This window comes from Cucurbita pepo, chromosome 7 (assembly GCF_057944985.1).
Source record: "Cucurbita pepo subsp. pepo isolate OVF chromosome 7, ASM5794498v1, whole genome shotgun sequence".
NCBI lineage: Eukaryota > Viridiplantae > Streptophyta > Magnoliopsida > Cucurbitales > Cucurbitaceae > Cucurbita > Cucurbita pepo.
In genome coordinates this window covers 1,412,307-1,433,694 of record NC_141804.1, presented here as the reverse complement: position 1 = coordinate 1,433,694, position 21,388 = coordinate 1,412,307, and the positions used below count along the sequence as shown (strand labels likewise).

Genomic DNA, 21,388 nt, shown 5'->3' with positions numbered 1-21,388 from the left:
GGTTTACACATCCTTATAAATAGTGATTTGTTCCCTCCCCAACCAAGGTGGGACATCACATTAGGTATTACCATCAGTCTCACGATTTTAAAACACGTCTATTGAGAGGAGGTTTTCACACCCTTATAAAGAATACTTCGTTACTCTCTCCGGCCGACGTGAGATCTCCCTTCGTGACAATTAAAAGATTTAGTTAATAGGACCTATTAAACTTACAACTACCCATGTGATTTTTTTTTTTTTTTTTTTTTTTTGAAATATTTTAAAATTTAGAGAGATATTTTGAATAATTTATTGATTTTTTATAAGATAAAAGATTTATTTATTTATTTTTATAATCAAATAAAAAAAATGTAATTTGAATGGAAAAAACGGGTGAGTTGGCGAAAGCCACTCTGCAAGTGCAATACCCGTTTTCAATCATGGCCGATTCTACGGCACGATGTTATACAAACGTGGGCCGGATCGTGGAAAATAAACCGAACCCGGTTTATATTAGGCGCTTTAAAATCTATATTAATAGCTTTAAATACGAGCCTTACAAATTCAGTCCTCGTACTCGAAATCGAAACCCTACTCTCTGGTCTGCTGCTTCTCTCTTCCCGCCCGCGTTTTTTCTCCGTCTCAGAGCTCATTCCGATCATGGAGAATTCTTCTCTCGATCAAGAGACCGCCAAGAAAGTGCTTCGTCAGGTTAAACGCGTTCAAAATCTCTCTTCATAAAGTTCTAGTCGATTTCTTTCAAAATGTTCATCTGTTTGATGTTTCTTCTTCAGGTCGAGTTCTATTTCAGCGACAGTAATCTTCCTAGAGATGGTTTTCTTAAGAAAACTATTGGCGCAAGCCCCGATGGAAGTATCCTTTACCTTGTGCCATTACGTGTTTATGCGTTTTTTCTTCTTTGGTCCGTTTAGTTTGCTTTCATGTTGAATGGCAATGGTCTGTTTCAGCATTCGTTTTGATTTTAATTTGGATAGTGTTCTTCGTTTGTGCTACCTTCGAAGGTCTTTTGTTGATCTTAACTGGAAAATTACAGTGGTGGATTTGTCTTTAGTTTGTTCGTTTTCTCGGATGAAAGGCCATCTTCATTTGGCTCAGGACGTGAAACCGGACGCGATTCCAGAAGATACTGTAAAAGCTGTTGCTGAAACTTTGAAAAGCTCTTCAACTATCAAAGTTTCTGAAGATGGTTAGGTTTTTAATCTTATAATTGATGAACTCGTCATTTATTTGACTGCTGAGGAATTGTCTATTGCATTACATAATTTAATCAGAGTAGGAGTTCATGCTATAAAAACTGTTAAGGTCTATGTTTGTGTAAGTGATAAATAAAAATCTTACGTTTTTATATGGTGACGCAGAATCCTTCCAGAAAATTCATTTGAAAATATCAACTTACTTCGTTATTAAGATTAGCTCCTGCTCTGTAATTCGCTGTTGTGGATTGTTCTGAACTTTTCATATTACCATTTGATTGAGTTTGGGCTTTGCATTGTACAGGGAAGAAGATTGGTAGAATTGCTGAACTCTCAAAGCCTGAGGAGATGATAGAGCAATTGGATGATAGAACCATTGCTGCATTGCCGTTTCAATATGATGTCAAGCTCGAAGATGTAGAAGCTTTTTTTGGTCAAATCGCGAAGGTAGATTCTTTGTTGTTATCGATTCATTGTTCATGTCAGAATGCCCTTGGGTTTAGATATGTTATGAATACATAAGCTCTTTCCAATTACTTTTTAGTCGCTTTGTCTTTGAACAATTTCATGAAAAGTTGTGAAAATTTAAAATTGTGAAAGTCGAAACTACAATTCCTCCTGCTTTTTCCTGATTTCCTGACTTTAAGCAGATTGTTTTGTTATCTTGTTATTCACAACACATCAAATGCTCAAATCCTGATCTGTCAGTCTTAATTGGGCTCTTTGTCATGGTATCTATTTTTTTTCTCCATCATTTATATTGTTGAACATTAGAACTTTCCCACTGATTTTCAGGTCAACAGTGTGAGGTTGCCCCGCCATGTTTCGGATAAACGTGTATTCTGTGGAACTGCCTTGGTAGAGTTTTCTGCTGAAGAAGATGCAGAAAAAGTATTGGCGGAAAGCTTGCTTTATGCTGGTGCCAAGTTAGAATTAAAACCAAAGTAAGTCCGTGTTGAAATACGATAAGCTCGTACATCATACTCATCAGTGTGATGCTACAAATTTGTGCCTTTCCTTTAGCCTTTTTTCCTTTCAAGCATTGATTCTGTTATTCTAGTTGGTATGTATGTGAAAAAACATATTGATTATCTAAGCTTATTTGAAAATTTTAGGCATTGATTTAAGATTATTTCCATTTCAGGAGGAATTTTGATGAGGAGAGATCAAAAGAGACGGAGAAGTTTGAAAGTTCACGCTCAAACGCGAGTTCAAACTGGAAGAACAATAATTCCTCGGAATCAAAGTATGTTATGTTAGCCATACAGTTTTCCTGGTTTCATATCACTTGGTCTTACTCATGATTCTTGCAGCTACCCGAAAGGCTTAATTGTCGCCTTTGCACTGAAAAAGATGACAGCCGGAAGTTCTGCTGAGGAAAATGGATCTCATGATGTAATCACTGATAAGACTGAATGCAAAACAGACGAAGGATTAGATTCTTCAAAGAATGACTCTGAGAAAACTGAGCAAACAGGGGGAGAAAACGTGGGTAAAGATGAAGAAATCCAGAAGAGTTCTGATGATAAGATCGAAGAAGCTGATAAGAAAAACGATTCGGGCAATGAAGAAAAACCTGAAGTGGAAGATCAGTCTATGGACGATCCCACCGACGAACGTGAAGAGGCTGAAGAAAAACCCACATTTGCCTCATCTAGAAACGACAAGAACGTTGTTTCACGCGAGGATTTGAAGGCTATTTTTCAGAAGTTCGGAAGTATCAAGGTATCTCATAGATTCTTCTTCATTGAATTGCTGTGTTCATCAGAATGTTTCAAGAATATTTATTGTTCCATTTCGACTTTGAATCATGCTTTTGATGTTCGTATTGCTTTACTGTTTTCAGTTCTTATATGCATGCCAATTCTGACACATCTTCATCTTCCTCTTATTTTACTCTCTTTCTGTTCATTGGTTGGGATGATGAAGTACATTGATTTTAAGATGGGGGAAGAGTCTGGTTATATCAGGTTTGATGAGCCTGAAGCTGCCCAGAAGGCTCGTGCGGCTGCAGTCCTTGCTGATCAAGGGGGATTGGCTGTGAAGAATTTTATAGCCACTTTAGAACCAGTTTCAGGTACCATACAATCTTCCACTGTCCTTTGAGCATTGAGCAAAGTAATGTTGAACGTGCCGAGATCATCTTCCTTGTTCCTTTCCCATGTCCGATCGAGCGTTTTCTTGATCTCAGGTGAGGCTGAGAAGGAGTATTGGAGGGCGCTCCGCAGCAGCCAAGAAAAGCATCATCGTGACTTTAAGGGCAACCGTGGAAGGTTTGTTTTATAAACGACGACAATTAGTGTCTTATTCGAATTGGTTGGTTACTGAAAACTAATGCTGGATTGTCCATGCTTCTCTGCTGCTGCTTGCTATTTCTACAGGGGTGGTAAATTCAACAGAGGTGGAAAGCATGGTCGGTCGAGAGGATACGACAACAACCGAGGTCGCCCGAACAAAGCTCAAAAAGTTTGAGCTGCTGCCTGCCTGGTGTGTCTTATGGGCAGCTCTGCTACAATTTTGGAGGAGGAAAAGCTCTTGGCGATGGATCTGTCTACCTCTACTGGTCTTTTTATTTATCAGCTTCGTGTTTAGCTTAGGTTGTCTGTGTTTTTTTTTTTATTTTGAATTTTTATTCGATAATATTTGAAAATTTGAACATATAAAGCTACTAACTAAATTCAAAATCCCTATTTTGTTGTTCTTTCCCCACTTTACAAGTTTTTTCCTCAAAATAGTGAAAATCTTTGCGTGTTAGAAACGAAATGGAATAGAGTGGCTGTGTACTTTTGTTGTGTAAAATTCGAGTTCAAAATTAAAAAAGGTTTTTTAAATTTAACCTCAAGTTTTGAAAACTAAAAAGGCTTTTGTTTTTTTTTTTTTTTTTTTTTTCCAAAAATTCGAATGTTTTTAAGTTCTTTTTTTTTTTCCAATAATTCAAATGTTTAACTTTGTTTTAAGTTAAGTTTTTTTTTTTCAATAATTCAAATGCTTAATTAATAATTATGAAAATAAATTAAATGTCAAGAGTTCAACCTATTTTGAGCGAAAATTATGTCAGGTTTATAATTAAAGAATATTCTCTACATTGGCCAAAGAATATTCTCTACATTGGAATGAGGTCTTTTGGGAAAGCTCAAAGCAAAGCCATGAGAGCTTATGCTCAAAGTGGATAATATCATATTATTGTGGAGAGTCGTGTTCATATAACATGGTATCAAAGTCATGCCTTAAACTTAGTCGTGTCAATCGATTGGTAAATTCTCAAATGTCGAACAAAGGACTCTAAAAGAGAAGGAGTCGAGCCTCCTCAAAGGCATAGTAGGAGTTGAGTCTCGATTAAGGGGAGGTGTACTTTGTTCGATGGGAGACGTTAAACGATGAAAGTCTCAGACGTTAAACGATGAAAGTCTCACATCGGCTAATTTAGGGAATGATCACAGGTTTATGATGAATGAATACTCTCTTTATAAGCAAAGCCAAGAGAGCTTATATTTAAAGTGGACAAAATCATACTATTGTGGAGGGAATGATCACAGGTTTATGATGAATGAATACTCTCTTTATAAGCAAAGCCAAGAGAGCTTATATTTAAAGTGGACAAAATCATACTATTGTGGAGAGTTGTGGTATCTAACAGATTATTTTAATTAAAAAATAGAATTAATATGTTAAAATTATTATTATTTTGTAAACAACAAAAACCATATGATTAGTTCAAATTTCACAAGTTGGGACAAAATTAGAGGAAATATATTTTAAATTTGAAAATGATTTTTTTTTTAAATGCCCGTTGAAATTGAAATTTTCGAAAAGAACCGGTCGGATTTTAGTTTTGGGTACAATAAATGGGCATTTCTCTCCTAGGCGTTAAATCGACGACGGTCCAGCATTTCAAAAAGCTTTGATTGACTTTAACCATAGGGTTTGAATCTCCCAGTCCGCCCTCTTACGTATTTGAATATGGCTTCTCTCTGATCTCACTCATCTTCTCCTTCTCTCTCTCTCTCTCTCTCTCTCTCTCTCTCTCTCTCTCTCTCTCTCTCTCTCTCGCTCGCTCGCTCTCTCGCCTTTTCGTGTTCTCAGTTCTCTCTTGGATCTGCTCGTGCTCCAGATATTTACCGATTGCAATGTCCAGGTTTTGAACATCTTCATCTTGTTCATCTGCATTTCGATTTTGTAAGTCAAGTAAGCGATGAAGTTTCTATAAGCGCTCCATTTCTACCGAGTTTTTAACTTCGACGTGCTAACTGACTTTGAAATCTGTCTAATCGGACCTTTTTTCAATCGGTGATTTGTATCTGCCTACTACTTTTAGTTTTGTTTGATTCGATTATGATTTTGATGATTTCTGGTGTTTCATCTACGAACTTGTTCGGAAGTTGTTTTCTGGAGTGTTTCTTTAGTTTAATCTTAAGTTTAGCTCCGATTCCTATTCGTCGGAGCTTTGACGATTTTGTTCCTTCCGAATTTGCGAGAGAAACTTTATTCGAGTTTAATTAGTAACTTTTTTTTTAAAAAAAGAAAAACTGAAATTCCTGAGATCTACAATTGTAATGGTTGAGACGACGGATTCAGATATGAAGATTTCATACTATCTTTAATTTGATCTTTTAGTACCGTTTTATTGACTTCAGTTGCTCCACTTCAGGAATCGCTTCTGACGAGTTCCATCGTATATGTTCCATTTCTGCTGTCCATCGGATTTTCGAATGAAAACTAACTGCTGGCTCTTCTTAGTAAGAGTAGAATGATTTGGAGGAAATATTCTGGAGAGAGTTGTATGCAGCTTTGCCTGCCTGCCGAGGAACTATGGAAAGTGATCCAGCGTTTTGTACTCCTTTAGACGCGCCTGGTGACAGTTGCCAGAATATTCGATCTATACATAGGTAATTTCTATTGGAAAATCATCTTCCTTCTTCTTATTCGACCTATTGTTTATCTGTTTATTCACTCTCTCACTGTCTGTCTTCTAGTTTCATGGTTCCTTGGACATTTAAACAATGTAAACAATGTCAATTGAATCTTCCTCTCCAATTATAATAGTCCGTCGTTTTATCAACACTCCATGTGTTGAAATTTGCTTTGATTGAGGGTTTAGAGCCATATTACTTATCCAAACTTGTGCTTATGATTCAACAACTTCTAGCCGAAGGACAAGTGGCCCTACGAGGCGTTCCACTAAAGGTCAATGGACAGCCGAAGAGGTAATCTACTATTTTCATTTTGATCTTTCCGAGTATTTTCTGTAATTGAGATACAGAAGAACATATATTCATTTAAATTCCTTCAAACTATGTTCTTACTAAAGAAATTTCTTCAATCGTTTTAGGTTTTGTTATTTATCATTCATTCCATCTGTATGAAGAGCTTAACTTTATTCTTCAAGTACATCATAATTATTCACGATTTGTTGTGAATTTTATCTTGTTACCTTTTCCTATTGGTTTTCAAATTTACATCCAAGTCTTATTCGGTATGATAAACTGTTTATTTGATTAGGATGAAATCCTGCGGAAGGCAGTCCAACGTTTCAAAGGCAAGAACTGGAAGAAAATAGGTAATGATGAAAAAATATAATTTTCCTTTTACGATTACTGTTGCAAACACTTGGAACACTGCTCTTCCTTCTTAATCATTTGAACTTTGGGGACTTTCACATTGGTATATTTATCAACTTGTTTAGGTTCTTCAGCGAAGTGTACCTTAACCTAATATGAACATATAATTACTCTGGATTCACGATAAATAAAGTATTCATTACTTGTAAGAAAATCTGGTCATTGCAAACTATTAGCAGGAAGGAGGACGCTATAAAATATTTGTTACAGTATTTTAGTTTTGCATAGAACGGATTACTATTTTCATATCATTAAATCTTACTTAATGATATTGTGGTGGAGCTTTAGCTAGTCTCAGCCAATTCAAGTGTCGTCTGTTGCATGAAATTGTTAGGATATTTCAATGTTGATGATAACTGATATTCATCGAAACCATGCTTGCGATTGTTCGCATTGACACTTGCTTTCTTTGCCAGTCTACGACTATTTATTGATCCTCACAGTTTGTTGTCCTATAAGCCAGATGTCTAATTTCAAATTTGGTTCATGTAGCGGAATGCTTCAAGGATCGAACTGATGTACAATGTCTACATAGGTGGCAGAAGGTTTTGAATCCAGAACTTGTCAAAGGCCCATGGTCTAAAGAGGTTGTCTGTCGATGGCAGTAATTCGTTCTTGTATCGGTTATCTCTTTATAAACATTTCTGTTGATGCACACTTTTCTTATTTGAACTGATGAATTGTTTTGGAAACTGTTTATAGGAAGATGAAATTATTGTTGAACTAGTGCAAAAGTATGGACCTAAGAAGTGGTCCACCATAGCACAACACTTACCTGGACGTATTGGCAAGCAATGTAGGGAAAGGTATGATTAGAATTTCTCTTATGTGGAATGTTTCACTGCTAAACTCTAAAGGTCTAGTTTTTCAAATATAATAATTTGTTGAGTTTGGTGGCCATTTATTGCTCGACTTTGTCCATGCGTTTTGTTTTGGTGAAATTATTTCACATAAACTTAAAACTTTTGAATTAATCAGGTGGCACAATCACCTAAATCCTGCCATAAACAAGGAGGCATGGACACAGGAAGAGGAGATAGCACTTATTCGTGCTCATCAAATATATGGAAATAGATGGGCAGAGCTGACAAAGTTCTTGCCTGGCAGGTAAGCAAACAAATGCTTAGATTTTCAGTATATTTATTTCAAAAAGAGCACTCCTGTGTTATGAATTAGTACTCTCATGTTGCTTGTAATCCCCTATGTTGTTCTTCACGTTCATAGATTTAATGGCTTGCTTCAGTGCATTCTCCCTTACAGAGATTCAATATTGCTAAGATACTCACCAGATTGATGTATATTTGATATCAACAGGACAGACAATGCTATAAAAAACCACTGGAACAGTTCTGTGAAAAAGAAATTGGATTCTTACTTGGCATCTGGTTTACTCGAACAGTACCAACCCCTGCATCGTGCATTGCAATCGAGCCTACCCAAGAATTCATCTTCAAGAGTGCAGAGCAGTATAGATGACAGCAGTCTCAGAGGGACAGAAACAGAGGACATATCTGAAGTCAGTCAAACTTCAGCTATTGTTGCTTGCTCCACTACTGTTCCACGCACAGAAGAGGAATGCCAGTTGGGTGAAGCTGCTTTTTTAAAAGAGGAACCAATCTCAACACCACAATGTCCGGAGCAATATAATTCTTCTTTGGATAACATCACTTTTTCGATTCCTGAAATGTTCGGTGAATTGGATTGCTATGCGAAACCTCCTGACCAAAATTTCTCACAGGATTGCAGAACTTCTCCAACTGGGGATAACCGATATAATTTGTACGAGTTACCAAATATTTCTTCTCTGGAATTAGGTCGGGAGTTGTCACAGTCTCAAGCAATTGGATCTCAGGAAGTAGAGAATGTTCAACATCAAACTTCTGCAGGATTGAATGCCTCTACTGACGAGAATATGGCTAGGGGTTCAGATAGATCACAACAAATGCTGATATCCGATTATGAATGTTGCAGGGTTCTTTTTTCAGATGGAATAAACAATGAATCTTTTCCTTCTGAAAATACATCGGATGCCTCAAATATGGTTGAACTGAGTGGATATGCACATCCTTTGCACTGTCAATCATTAAGCATAGAAATGCAAGAAAGTCGGAGAAACTTATCGATGCAATCGTATCATCATTCAAGAACTGATGTTCTGGATAACTCAAGTTCTCAACCTTTTCTAGCTCCTCTTTTGGTTTCTGCTAATGATGATACTTATGTATATACTAGTGAAGCCAGTCATTTATTTGCAACCCTCGAACAAGAGCTTGTAGCTAATGAACATGATGGCTTTATCTACACCAATGAATCCGCGGAATCTCCCCCCGAGGACGGTACAAAGGACGCAGACCTCCAAAAGCAGCAGGGTTCAAATGATCCATCAAAGCTGGTTCCTGTAAATACTTTCAGTTCAGAACCCAAAACTGCACAAAGTTTTCCTTCTTTTAGTGAAAGAGAGAATACACAATCAGATCAACAGGACGTTGGAGCTCTTTGTTACGAGCCTCCTCGGTTTCCAAGCTTGGATGTTCCATTCCTCAGCTGTGATCTTGCTGCACCATCCACCAGTGATATGCAGCAAGAATATAGTCCACTTGGTATCCGTCAACTTATGATGTCCTCTATGAACTGTCTTACTCCATTTAGGTTATGGAACTCGCCTTCCCGTGATGATAGTCCTGATGCTGTGCTGAAAAGTGCTGCTAAAACTTTCACTAATACACCATCAATTTTGAAGAAACGCCATAGGGAATTCTTTTCTCCTCTTTCAGAGAAACAACGTGACAAGAAGCAAGAGATTGATATTGGCATTAGTAGAACATCACACCCGACAAGCAATTCTAGAGACTCTGAAGATAAGGAAAATATTATTCCTGTAGAAGAAGGGAGGCAAGAGAAGCAAAGCGATGGTAGTAATATTTTGCTTAGCTGCAGTTTCCAGGAGAACAAAAGGCAAGAACTGGATAATGCTGTGAAAACCGAGGGCGTCGACACTGTTGGCCAAACAGTGAGTTCTTTCTTTATATTCTTTTGTTTTCGATCGGACTCGTAAAATAATCATGAGAGTCACCTTCATATTTTTTCCATACACAGGTTCAACCGCCTTCACGCATCCTTGTTGAATGTGACATGAATGACTCGCTCTTGTATTCTACGGATCATGATGGTGTTAGAGCAGATACTAACAGGGGTTCAAGTGAAGAAATTTCTGAAAGTCAGTGTAGAACCTCAACAGCTTTACAAAATCTGGACTTCCCTTCAAAATTATCCGACGATCAGTGCACACGTGCAAGTTGTTCTATTGCCAATGAAACGAGTCATGGAAGCCATCCTCCAACAGCTTCCCCTGAAATTATTGGTGATGATGCCTCAAAGGAGCCCTCCATTGAAACCTTGTAAGATTTACTTTTCCAGCCCCTCAGTTTATATTAGTTTATAGTTAGGGAAGAATCCTTACACACAACACAGTTTTCAACTCTGATTTTCACAACAGTTTTGAAAAATAATTGCCGGATTTGGTAGTTATTTTGTTTTTGATTTTCTGTTTTTAAAAACTAACCTTATAAAACCCTATTGCACATGTAGTTTTCTTGCTTTATCACCAAGTTTTTGTTATGTACTTTTTTACAAATGTTTTCAAAATGCAAGCTTAAGTTACAAAAAAAGTTGATTTGTTTTTTGAATTTGGCCGAGAATTCAAATGTTTCGTAAAGATGAAAACAACAAAAATCGAGTTTAGAATAAACAAAATGGTTATCAAACGAAACTTGAAATCTTTTTATCTAGGGCATTTGAAGTTGGGATTTCACCGTACCGTTCATTCCCTTTGAGTTGTGTATAATTCCACACACCCTCTCATTTGACGACATTTGTTTCTAGATTCGGTGGAACTCCATTCAAGAGAAGCATCGAATCTCCTTCAGCATGGAAGTCGCCATGGTTCATAAACTCTTTTCTATTTGGTTCAAGAATGGACAGTGATGTAGCAATGGAGGTATCTCATTATTTTGTCTATAATACTTATTTTGATTCGTTTTTTAGGGTCTTCTGTTCTCATGATTTTGAGCTTGTTTGCAGGAAGTTGGATTCTTTATGAGCCCAGGGGATAGAAGCTACGATGCAATTGGGCTGATGAAACAGGTAGGTGAGCACACTGCCGCTGCTTGTGCGAATGCTCAGGAGGTTCTGGGAGATGAAACGCCACAATCCTTATTGAAAGGAGAACGAAGGAAATATGAGAACCGGATCAAGGACAAGAGTCCACCAACCAACTCTAGACAAGGGGTCGCTCATTCCACTTTGGCTCCGGATATTTTGGTACGCTCTCTCTCTCTCTCTCTCCCCCCTTAATTTTCATGGACGGAAGTAGAAAAATAGAATATAAAATATAGGTTAATTTTGGTTTTTTTTTTTTTTTTTTAAAAATAATAAAATATTTTGAAACTTTTCAAATAAAATGTTTTAAAAGTTTTCAACTTAGTGTGGGCTGCTGGAAAATGTTAAATCATTGGTTTGATTGATGATAATTGGTGGAAATTTAGTGGAAGGAAGGGCTAAATTTTTAAAAAATTGGTAGAGATTTCAAGTTTATTTTTTTGGGTTAGCTTTTTTTCTTTTTTCTTTTTTCTTTTTTCTTTTCTAATGTTCACCAATTTTTTAGTAGTAATCGTAAAGTAAATTTATCATTGATCATTTTTAATTTTCGATAATAGTATAAAGATTTTTTGAAAAAGATGAAAACTTTTAACGTATAAAATGAAAACTTTATATAGATATAATTGAAACATTTTAACGTATAAAGACTTTTTGAAAAAGAAATATCTAAGCACTAGGAACTAAAATACCATGGATTATGTTGTTTTTGTAACTTAGTATAAAAGCCATGACATTTTAAATTTCTTTTTATTTTCTTTGGATATTATTTAAAGATTTCTGATTTCAACTACTCGATTAATATTTAAAATTTTATTTTCGATATTATGTTGTTATTGAGATAGAAATAGTACGAAAAGTTTTTTCAAAAAGTAATATTTAAAATATTTCAACTACTTGATTTTAATTACTGGGATTAGAATTTTTTTAAATGTCTAAGAAGCTATTATAAAACAAAGTTTCATTTTTAAGCTTAATTTTTAAACACAAAAAAATAAATACAAAATGATTTGTACTCGCAACTAAAAATTATTCTTACAAATTGATTTAAAAGTATGCTTGATCAGCTATTTTAAAAATTTGTTCTCTTTGTTCAACGAGTGATAAGAAAAAATATATTAAATTATTTTTCTATAAATTACAAATCCAATATTAATTTCATTTATATGAATGTAACTCACGTCGTTAAAAATCTTTAATATATTTTTAAAAAAACTTTTCGTGTAGGATAAACTGCCAACTTATTTCTATTTCTATCTCATGTTTTTTTTTTGTTTTTTTTTGTTTTTAAAAATCGTACTTATCTTTCATTTGAATTATTAACTAAAGTTTGAAAATCTATTAAAAAAGTATTGCTTTTTTTCGTTTTCAAAATTTAACTTTTCTTTTTTTAAAAATGGTAAAAAATAGATAACAAAACAACAAAAGAAATTCATAGTTCTCAATTTTCTTTAAATATAGAATTCGAATTTTAGTCATTCTTTAGTTTTTAAAGAATATTGGAAAATTGATTATAAATATAATTTTAAAAAACAAAATAGTTATCTTGAATAAAAAACAAAAGCATTTCTACCTAAAAAAACGTAAATTCACAACTTTTTTTTATATTTTCGTTTATTTATTTTTTGTAGAAAGAGCGACGGATACTTGACTTCAGCGAATGTGGGACACCTGGCAAGGGAACTGAGAACGGAAAATCGTCTAGTGCAAGTGCAACTGCGAGAAGCTTCTCAAGTCCCTCTTCTTACCTGTTGAAAGGCTGCAGATAGTGTATTTCAAAGTGTTTAAAAAGTTGGAAATCAGCCTCCTTTCAATATATCCTTTTAAATTATTCCTTTTCGGGAAAAAGAAAAGAAAAACATATGGGGAGGGGCATTACGCTTGTCGTACCTAATGTATTCTATTCTTTATTCAATAGTTAAAAGAGATGTGTTCACTAATTATCAGCAAATGAGTAAAAAATTTTACCCTCCTAAAGCAATGGAGAAGGTTTCATTTTTAGGCTGTAACATGAATTTCAAATTAGAAGGATCTAAACGAAATCATTACTCAACTCTCAAAAAAAATAAATGATCTTTCAATTTTAACCTCAGAGAAGATTAGGATATTTGATAAGGAAAATTAAATAGCTAAAATTCCTACTAATGTATCCATTTGCACCATTTGAAATCAATTAAACTCTTAAAACTTTGTTTAGTGAATCAGTTTAGACTACTTATTTCAATTAATTAAGGATTTTGAAATAGATAATTTATATTTTTGAAGAAGTTTTATACCCCTAAAAATTAAAAATTGAGAGCCTAAATTGTATTGATAAAATATAAGTTTAAATACATATAAACTAACATTTTCTAAACAAAATTTAATAAATAGTTTAAATTGACACACCAATCAAAATTTAGAGTTAAATTAATATAATTACTCATTTAGAGTTGAGTTTTATGGATACCACCTTAATGTTTAGGTATAAATTGATACGAAAAAAAAAAAAACCTAACAATCTATTCCTCGGACAAAAAAGTTACCAAAATTATCTCTTTCTTCTTCAAAGCACTCAATTATAACATAAACTAATTGATATGTTGCGACTCATTTCGGTTTGAAACTATGGAAATAAATTTTAAACTCTACTAAAAAAATCTTGCTTCCAAAAGATGTTATTCTTTTCGGAGTAACTAATGTTGTATTTTGGTTGCGCATCATATCGTTAGTTCTTAATATATTTTAATGATCATGCTTTAATTCGTTAGTTCTTAATATATTTTAATGATCATGCTTTAATTTAAAAATGTGATTTAAGCCGGAGTTTAGTCTCTTACCTTGTATGGCGACTGTAGCGACAATTACTGCAATAGCTCTGTTTCAGCTTCATTGACAATTACTGCAATAACTCTGTTTCAGCTTCATTACTTCCAGCATCAGATTCCTTCCCTTATTGGTGCTCATGTGAAGTCAGCTTCTTCTTCCTCCATAAATAGCAGTCATTGGGTGCTCTCTGATCAAGTTAAACCAATAAGCCAAGTTTTAGAGTTAGTGCTTAAAGAGGTCAGTAGACTATCACTTTTTCATTTAAGGAGTCCTAAAAATTTCAAACAGGTTCATGATCTATTCAATATTTCTTAAAATTTATAGATACATTTTAAATAAGATAAATTTAATTTTCATAAAACATATACTCTTAATCAATAAATTATTCATTTGAATCTTGTTAGAAAAAAAAAAAAATTGACGGCATAAACAATTACTTTATACTCCACTTACTTACGAACAAGCCATATTTTTATATGTAACAATTTGATACAAAATCGATGAATTTAATAAATTGTAAGACTTCGTAATTTTCTAAAATCAAAGGTGAGTCTTCCTATTTTGTCATACTTCTGATCGGAATTATACATCATAACACATATGGATGCATTTAATTTTCAAATCAACTTCATCACTGACAAATAAAGATGACATTTTACTCAATCTTATATACACATGCTTTAGCTTTGAACAATTCATAACTTTACTTTTCATGTAGTACTCTTGATAATATGCTTGGAACAAAACACTCAAATAGAATACTAGAAGTTCATAGTTATAGGCTTATGGCAATTTCTTTTATAAATATTCTAAATGATTTTTCTTTTTGGGAGCTATTTTTACTCGGAAAATAACTTTTTTTTTTTCTTTCTACCTATACTTATCTTATTTCATGACTTCCTAAAATTCAATGTTAATAGTATTTCTTTTTTTAATAAACATTAATAGGCCTCTTTATTGTGTTTATGGTTCAAATACAATCCAGATCATCAACTTATGGATAAAAGGAAAATAATATAAAATGTTGAAGTAAACAGTAAAATTACTAAATTAGGAAGTGTAAGAATCTAGAAATTTATATTAATGTTAGTATTTCCTTTTCAACTTTTTTTTCTTTTTTACCATGATATTTGTTGTTTTTTTATTTAGCAAAAAAAGTATAATAAAGTTTATTTAATATTTGAGGTTTAAAGAAATAAATTGTTCGGATACTAACAATAGACAAATAATGTAAAAAGGAAAGTTCATTACGTACCGGTTATTTCCTCATCGACCGCCATGATGGAGTACAACTTTCAGTTCGTGAGTGCTTGATGCTGCTGCGGCATTTTTTTAAGAGAGTGGCTGGTCCAGCATTATTATAACATTTGTTATGGAAACAAATTTGTTGAAAATAGACTTACAATATAGAAACATAACTAAACCATCTAGTTTATAAAGCTTACCTTCTTGCAAGAGGTAACAGAATACATCCAAAATTGAGGTCATTTGGATACACCTAATGAGATCTGTCATATAAGATGGTCACTGGTTAAAATAAGAGCCTATCAGCTGGACTACAAACAACGAATTAGTTGAGAGAAAATCATATAAAATTATAGAAATGTGAATTGGATAGAAAATCAAACGAGCTGTAGAAATATAAAATAATTCAAACATCTCATGAGTACTCTTTGATACCTGCATGTGGCAGTTTCCTAAATATTAATGCTATCGACACTGATCAATCTTTATCAGTAGTTCAGAACAAAAGATGATGGAATTTAGAAATACTGACATTTCGCATGCTCTTCTATATCAGATTATCGAGCCTGTGAAAGATTGAAGATAGACACTGACAAATGCTATCGACACCGACCAATCTCTATCAGAAATTCAGAACAAAAGATGATGGAACTTAGAAATACTGACATTTTGCATGCTCTCCTATATCAGATTATCGAAGCTGTGAAAGATTGAAGATAGAGTATCGAGAGCATCCACCTAAAATATACAGTGAAAAACATTTCGGTTTTTCTGCCTATTATTGTTGTTTTCCTGCGAGGTAAACTTTAGGATCCGCTTGAACCGGCGGAGAGAACAGCGAAATCAATCCGATAAGAATCACGCTCTAAAAAATTTAGTAAAATATTAAAAGAAGATAATCGCAACCTTCTTTCATCAGTTTTAAGCAACAAGAGATCCACATCATTCATGTTTTTCGGTTTACACTAACTTGAAGCCGTAAATCGAAAACAGAGCAATAATCAACAGGAAAAACAAAAACGCTAAGGATGCAGATTCAGGTAACAAGAAGAATAAAAAGAAAAACAAGGAATCAAAACTCCTTTTCCAGAAGTATCTTCACAATCGAGCACAGTAAACATAATTTCGTAACTAGAGACGGCGAAATAATGTATACCTGCATCACGAAGATGAAAACTCGCACGGATAACGTACGAACAAGGAAAACGGAGTTCGATGCTGCAAAACGTCAGAAATTTGCATCGAGAGAAGTAGAGAAAAACGTCTTGTGAAAACATCCATTGCAGATCCGCCGGTTTCCTCCAATGCGTTCTGAATACTCTCCATTCTTCGATAACCAAGACGCAGACTGCTTGAAAACTCGCACGGATAACGTACGAACAAGGTGTTGTGCGCCGAAAGCGGAACAAATGTACTCACAACACCAAAGTTATTCAAGACATACAATATGACACTCAAAACTTGATGATTTCAACAGCAGAAAGAATGGCATTATATAGCCTTCTGTTAAACCTAAAGATAAACTAACAAGCCAAAAAAAGACCTTGAGAATAGGTCTTGGTCCTAGAGAATAGGGCTTATGACAGTGTTCAACAATCTCCACCTTGTCATAAGATCTCCAAGTTATAGCTAATTTGGTTGCTACCATGTCAACACACTACTCCCTTCCGACGTTGATGAAATCTAAACAATGCCAGAACTTTTCACGAGTGATAACCTTTGTCAACATATCAGCAGGGTTATCAGCTGTTCCAATTTTTAATAACCGAATATCCCCTTTGCTAATAATTTCTCGAATAAAGTGAAAACGGACATCAATGTGTTTTGTACGAGCATGATGGACTTGATTTTTTGACAAGCAAATAGCGCTCTGGCTATCACAAAATACATCTATATGTTCCTGCAAAATACCCAAGTCATTGATCAAACCATGCATCCAAATAGCTTCTTTAAAAGCTTCTGTTACTGCCATATACTCTGCTTCAGTGGTAGACAATGCAACAGTAGACTGCAATGTTGAACGCCAACAAACAGGTCCACCAGCCATAGTAAATAAATAACCCGTAGTAGATCGTCGCTTATCCAAATCACCAGCATAATCAGAATCCACATAACCAGCTACACGATTGTCAAGCTTAAACATTTCTTGTTTTGAAACTTAATACCAACATCAATAGTGCCAAGAATGTACCTAAGAATCCATTTTACAGCCTGCCAATGCTCTTTACCAGGATTATGCATATAACGACTCACCATGCTTACTGCGTGTGAAAGATCAGGTCGAGTACACACCATAGCATACATCAACGCACCAACAGCATTTGTATAAGGAATGTTCTCCATATACCTTTTGTCATCATCAGAACTTGGACACATGGAAGCACTAAGCTTGAAATGAGGAGCAAGTGGAGTACTAACGGGTTTGGTTGAATTATTCAAACTAAATCTTGACAATACCTTGCGTAGATATTGAGACTGAGTCAACCAGACTGTACCTTTTTTCCGATCTCGCTCTATCTCCATTCCAAGTATTTTCTTTGCATTGCCTAAGTCTTTCATTTCAAATGTTTTAGAAAGCTCATCTTTGAGCTTATCAATCTCCATCTGTCTCTTTGAAGCAATTAACATATCATCAACATATAAGAGCAAATAGATAAACGATCCATCATCGAGACACCGATAATACACACAATGGTCAAATTGACTATGAGTATACATATGCTCTACCATGAAATGATCAAACCTTTTATACCATTGGCGAGGGGATTGCTTCAGCCCATACAAAGATTTCTTCAATCTGCATACTAAATGTTGTTGTCCAACTACTTGGAAACCAACTGGTTGCGCCATATATATTTCTTCTTCCAAATCTCCATGCAAAAAAGCAGTTTTTACATCAAGTTGTGCAAGCTCAAGATTAAATTGAGCAACCAAAGCCAACAAAATTCGAATGGAAGAATGTTTTACCACAGGTGAGAAAATTTCATTGTAATCAATACCTTCCTTTTGTGCGTAACCTTTAGCCACAAGTCGAGCCTTATAACGTATACCAGAAGAGTCTTCCTTTTTTGCAAAAACCCATTTACAACCAATTTCCTTCTTACCTTTTGGAAGTGGTACCAAATCCCAAGTTTGATTTATCTCCAATGATGCTATCTCCTGATTCACAGCCTCTTGCCAGTGTAAGCTATCCGGGCTCTGAATAGCATCTTTGTAGCTGTTAGGAACTCCATCAATCAAAGAGAAAGCATATGCTATCGTATCATCAAACCTTGCAGGTTTTCGAATTACCCTTCGTGGTCTATTCTTGGCGATTGACTCAGGTTCCTCCACTCTTTCATTCACAAGGCTTTGCTCCTCAAGACTTTGCTCTTTTTGTTCTAAGACATCAAAGTTATTATTTACCTGATCAATAGGTTCTTCGGTAGGAGCAACCACATCAGGAGAGAACACCACCTTCTCCACCTGCTTCAATGCCTCGTCATTATTTTCAATTTTCTGCAAAAACATTCCAGACTCATCGAATGTCACATCTCGACTATTAACAATTTTACTTGTTTCTGGACACCATAACCTATAGCCCTTCACACCTTTGCTAAAGCCCATAAACTTGGCTTTTTTTGCTCTAGGATCCAGTTTTGAGTTTGTCACATGATAATAAGCAGGACACCCAAACACATGCAATTTATCATAATCACTAACAGGACTACCTGACCATACCTCAAGCGGAGTTCTCCCACCGTTTCCAGAAACAGGTAAACGATTCACCAAGTGAACTGCATAACTGAGAGCCTCAGCCCAAAATGCCTTACTCAATCCTGCTTGAGACAATATGCATCGAACCTTCTCTATTAATGTCTGGTTCATTCTCTCAGCAACTCCATTTTGTTGTGGCTTACCAGGAACAGTGAAGTGTCGAACGATCCCTTCATCTCGGCATACTTTAAGGAATGGATCATAAGTATATTCTCCCCCGTTGTCTGATCTCAGCTTTTTGATTTTCCTATCCGTCTGATTCTCTACCATTTTCTTCCACTCTAGGAAGATTTGGAGAACCTCGTTTTTGTGCCTCATGGGATACATCCAAACTCTCTTCGAGTAGTCATCAATAAAGGTGACAAACCACCTCTTTCCTCCCAATGAGACATTCTTTGTGGGACCCCATACATCGGTGTGAACATAATCCAAAATACCCTTTGTTTGGTGTATAGCTGTACCAAACTTCACATTTTTTTGTTTACCAAATATACAATGTTCACAGAAATCAATTTTTCCAGTTGTGGCACCCTTAAGGACTCCTTGGTTCACCAATGTCTGAAGCGCCTTCTCACCAGCATGCCCGAGTCGCATGTGCCATAATTTCGATATGTCTTGTTCTTTCGAACTTGCCATAGCAGCATGCCCAATTATTGTGGTTCCGTTGAGGTAGTATATGCTACCTCTTCTAGTTCCTGTAATTGCCACCAAAGCTCCACGAGCTACTTTCAAATTCCCTCCTTCCAAAATGATGCGATAACCACTCGCATCCAAAACGCCAAGTGAAATCAAGTTTTTCTTCAAGTCAGGAACATACCTCACATCTTTGAGTTTTCGTATAACCCCATCAAACATCTTGATTTGTACTGAGCCGATTCCCATTATCTTGCAAGTACTATCATTGCCCATATAGACAACTCCACCATTGAACTTTTTGAAGTCCAAAAACATCTCTTTGTTGGGACACATATGATAGGAGCACCCAGAATCAAGAATCCATTCCATGGTTTGGCTGGCTGATAAGGAGATTGTCAAGGCATCATCTGTATCAGTGTCGTCATCTTTAACCACATTGGACTTCGACCCCTTCTCTTTTAAGATCGAACAATCTTTTTTCCAATGGCCTTTCTGTCGACAATATGCACACTCATTTTTATCAAGTTTTCTCCAATTATCAGATCTACCTCTCGACTTTAATCGAGACTCTCCACATTCGTTCCTTTTCCAGGTAGAAGTTCTTCCATGAGCAGTGAGAACATTTGAGCTAGAGTTTTGATACGTCTCCTTTTCCTTCTTTCGCATCTCATTGTTTATTAAGGCATTTGAAACATCTTCAAAATCAATATTAGTGATTCCATGTAGTAGGGTTGTTACTAAAAACTCGTAGGATTCCGGCAAAGAGTTTAATAACAACAACGCCTTGTCCTCGTCATCAATCTTAACATCAAGATTGAGCAAATCAGTGATGATTTTGTTAAAATCATCCAAATGCTCAGCCATTGAGATACCTTCCTTGTAGTCAAAACGGAAGAGTTTCTTCTTCAAATAGAGTTTATTTTCCACACTCTTCTTCATATATTTCGCTTCAAGCTTGTCCCATAATTCTTTCGCCATGGTAACCTTCATAAATGGATATTTCTGATCCTTGCCAAGACAGGATCGAATAATTCCACAGGCTTGCCGATTTAATTTTGTCCATTCTGCTTCTGTCATGTCTTCAGGCATCTCCTCTTGGAGAGAAACATCGAGGTCTTGCATGACCAGCAAATCGCTAACTTCGCCTCGCCAAACACCAAAATTATTGGTTCCATCAAATTTTTCTACTTCGAGATTGGAACTCCACACTCTCGATCCACGTCGTGATGGTTCGGCCATTTGCAATAATTAATCTGGATGTAACTCAAAAACACAATTCTTGAAAACTGATTTTCAAGAGAATAAACACGATTGTGAGCACGTCTAATGGTCGATGAGGCCCAAACTTTCACAATACCCCCAAATACCACAACAATGCTCTGACACCACTTGTTGTGCGCCGAAAGCGGAACAAATGTACTCACAACACCAAAGTTATTCAAGACATACAATATGACACTCAAAACTTGATGATTTCAACAGCAGAAAGAATGGCATTATATAGCCTTCTGTTAAACCTAAAGATAAACTAACAAGCCAAAAAAAGACCTTGAGAATAGGTCTTGGTCCTAGAGAATAGGGCTTATGACAGTGTTCAACACAAGGAAAACGGAGTTCGATGCTGCAAAAACTCCAGAAATTTGCATCGAGATGAGAGAAAAATGTCTTATGAAAACATCCATTGCAGATCCGCCGGTTTCCTCCTATGCGTTCTGAATACTCTCTCCATTCTTCGATAACCAAGACGCAGACTGCTTGAAAACGTTGGGTTTATCTAAGCTTAGAACACAACACGCCTTTTATACTTCCCTTTTTCTTCTGTGTGTTATTTTATTTTTTAATTATTATTATTATTTTTTTTACGCGCTTTCGCTTTCTTTTGGCGCCCTTTTCAACGTTGAAAAATATATTCACGGCCTATCCTCTCATTTTTCGTGCGAAAAAAAAAAAAGATTATTATAAACAATAGCTAAA

General features: G+C 35.4%; 2 protein-coding genes and 1 long non-coding RNA gene across 4 annotated transcripts; 2 read left to right on the top strand and 1 right to left on the bottom strand.

Annotated features, from left to right (window-relative positions):
* Window positions 1-541: 541 nt before the first annotated feature.
* LOC111798610 (la protein 1) lies at window positions 542-3,897 on the top strand. Its single transcript, XM_023681858.2, has 10 exons — window positions 542-693; window positions 777-855; window positions 1,037-1,189; window positions 1,501-1,643; window positions 1,992-2,140; window positions 2,341-2,442; window positions 2,510-2,921; window positions 3,126-3,273; window positions 3,388-3,469; window positions 3,578-3,897. Exons 1-10 carry the CDS (start codon window positions 643-645, stop codon window positions 3,666-3,668), a joined length of 1,410 nt encoding a protein of 469 aa, XP_023537626.2. The 5' UTR covers window positions 542-642; the 3' UTR covers window positions 3,669-3,897.
* Window positions 3,898-5,072: 1,175 nt separating this feature from the next.
* LOC111799298 (transcription factor MYB3R-1) lies at window positions 5,073-12,909 on the top strand. 2 transcript variants are annotated; one of them, XM_023682800.2, is made up of 12 exons: window positions 5,073-5,331; window positions 5,845-6,082; window positions 6,343-6,400; window positions 6,696-6,753; window positions 7,307-7,401; window positions 7,517-7,620; window positions 7,793-7,921; window positions 8,129-9,824; window positions 9,911-10,212; window positions 10,697-10,811; window positions 10,895-11,134; window positions 12,601-12,909. In XM_023682800.2, the coding sequence occupies exons 2-12, from the start codon at window positions 6,006-6,008 to the stop codon at window positions 12,736-12,738; spliced, it is 3,012 nt and encodes a 1,003-aa protein (XP_023538568.2). In that variant the 5' UTR covers window positions 5,073-5,331; window positions 5,845-6,005; the 3' UTR covers window positions 12,739-12,909. The 2 variants fall into 2 exon arrangements, with proteins under 2 accessions (XP_023538568.2, XP_023538566.2); XM_023682798.2 differs by having other exon boundaries at window positions 5,073-5,372.
* Window positions 12,600-16,319, bottom strand: LOC111799299 (uncharacterized). Its single transcript, XR_002815804.2, has 5 exons — window positions 16,179-16,319; window positions 15,223-15,285; window positions 15,033-15,121; window positions 13,789-13,964; window positions 12,600-12,728 (listed from the first exon to the last, which is right to left on the bottom strand). It is a non-coding gene; the product is annotated as an uncharacterized LOC111799299 (long non-coding RNA).
* Between the last annotated feature and the right edge of the window lie 5,069 nt (window positions 16,320-21,388).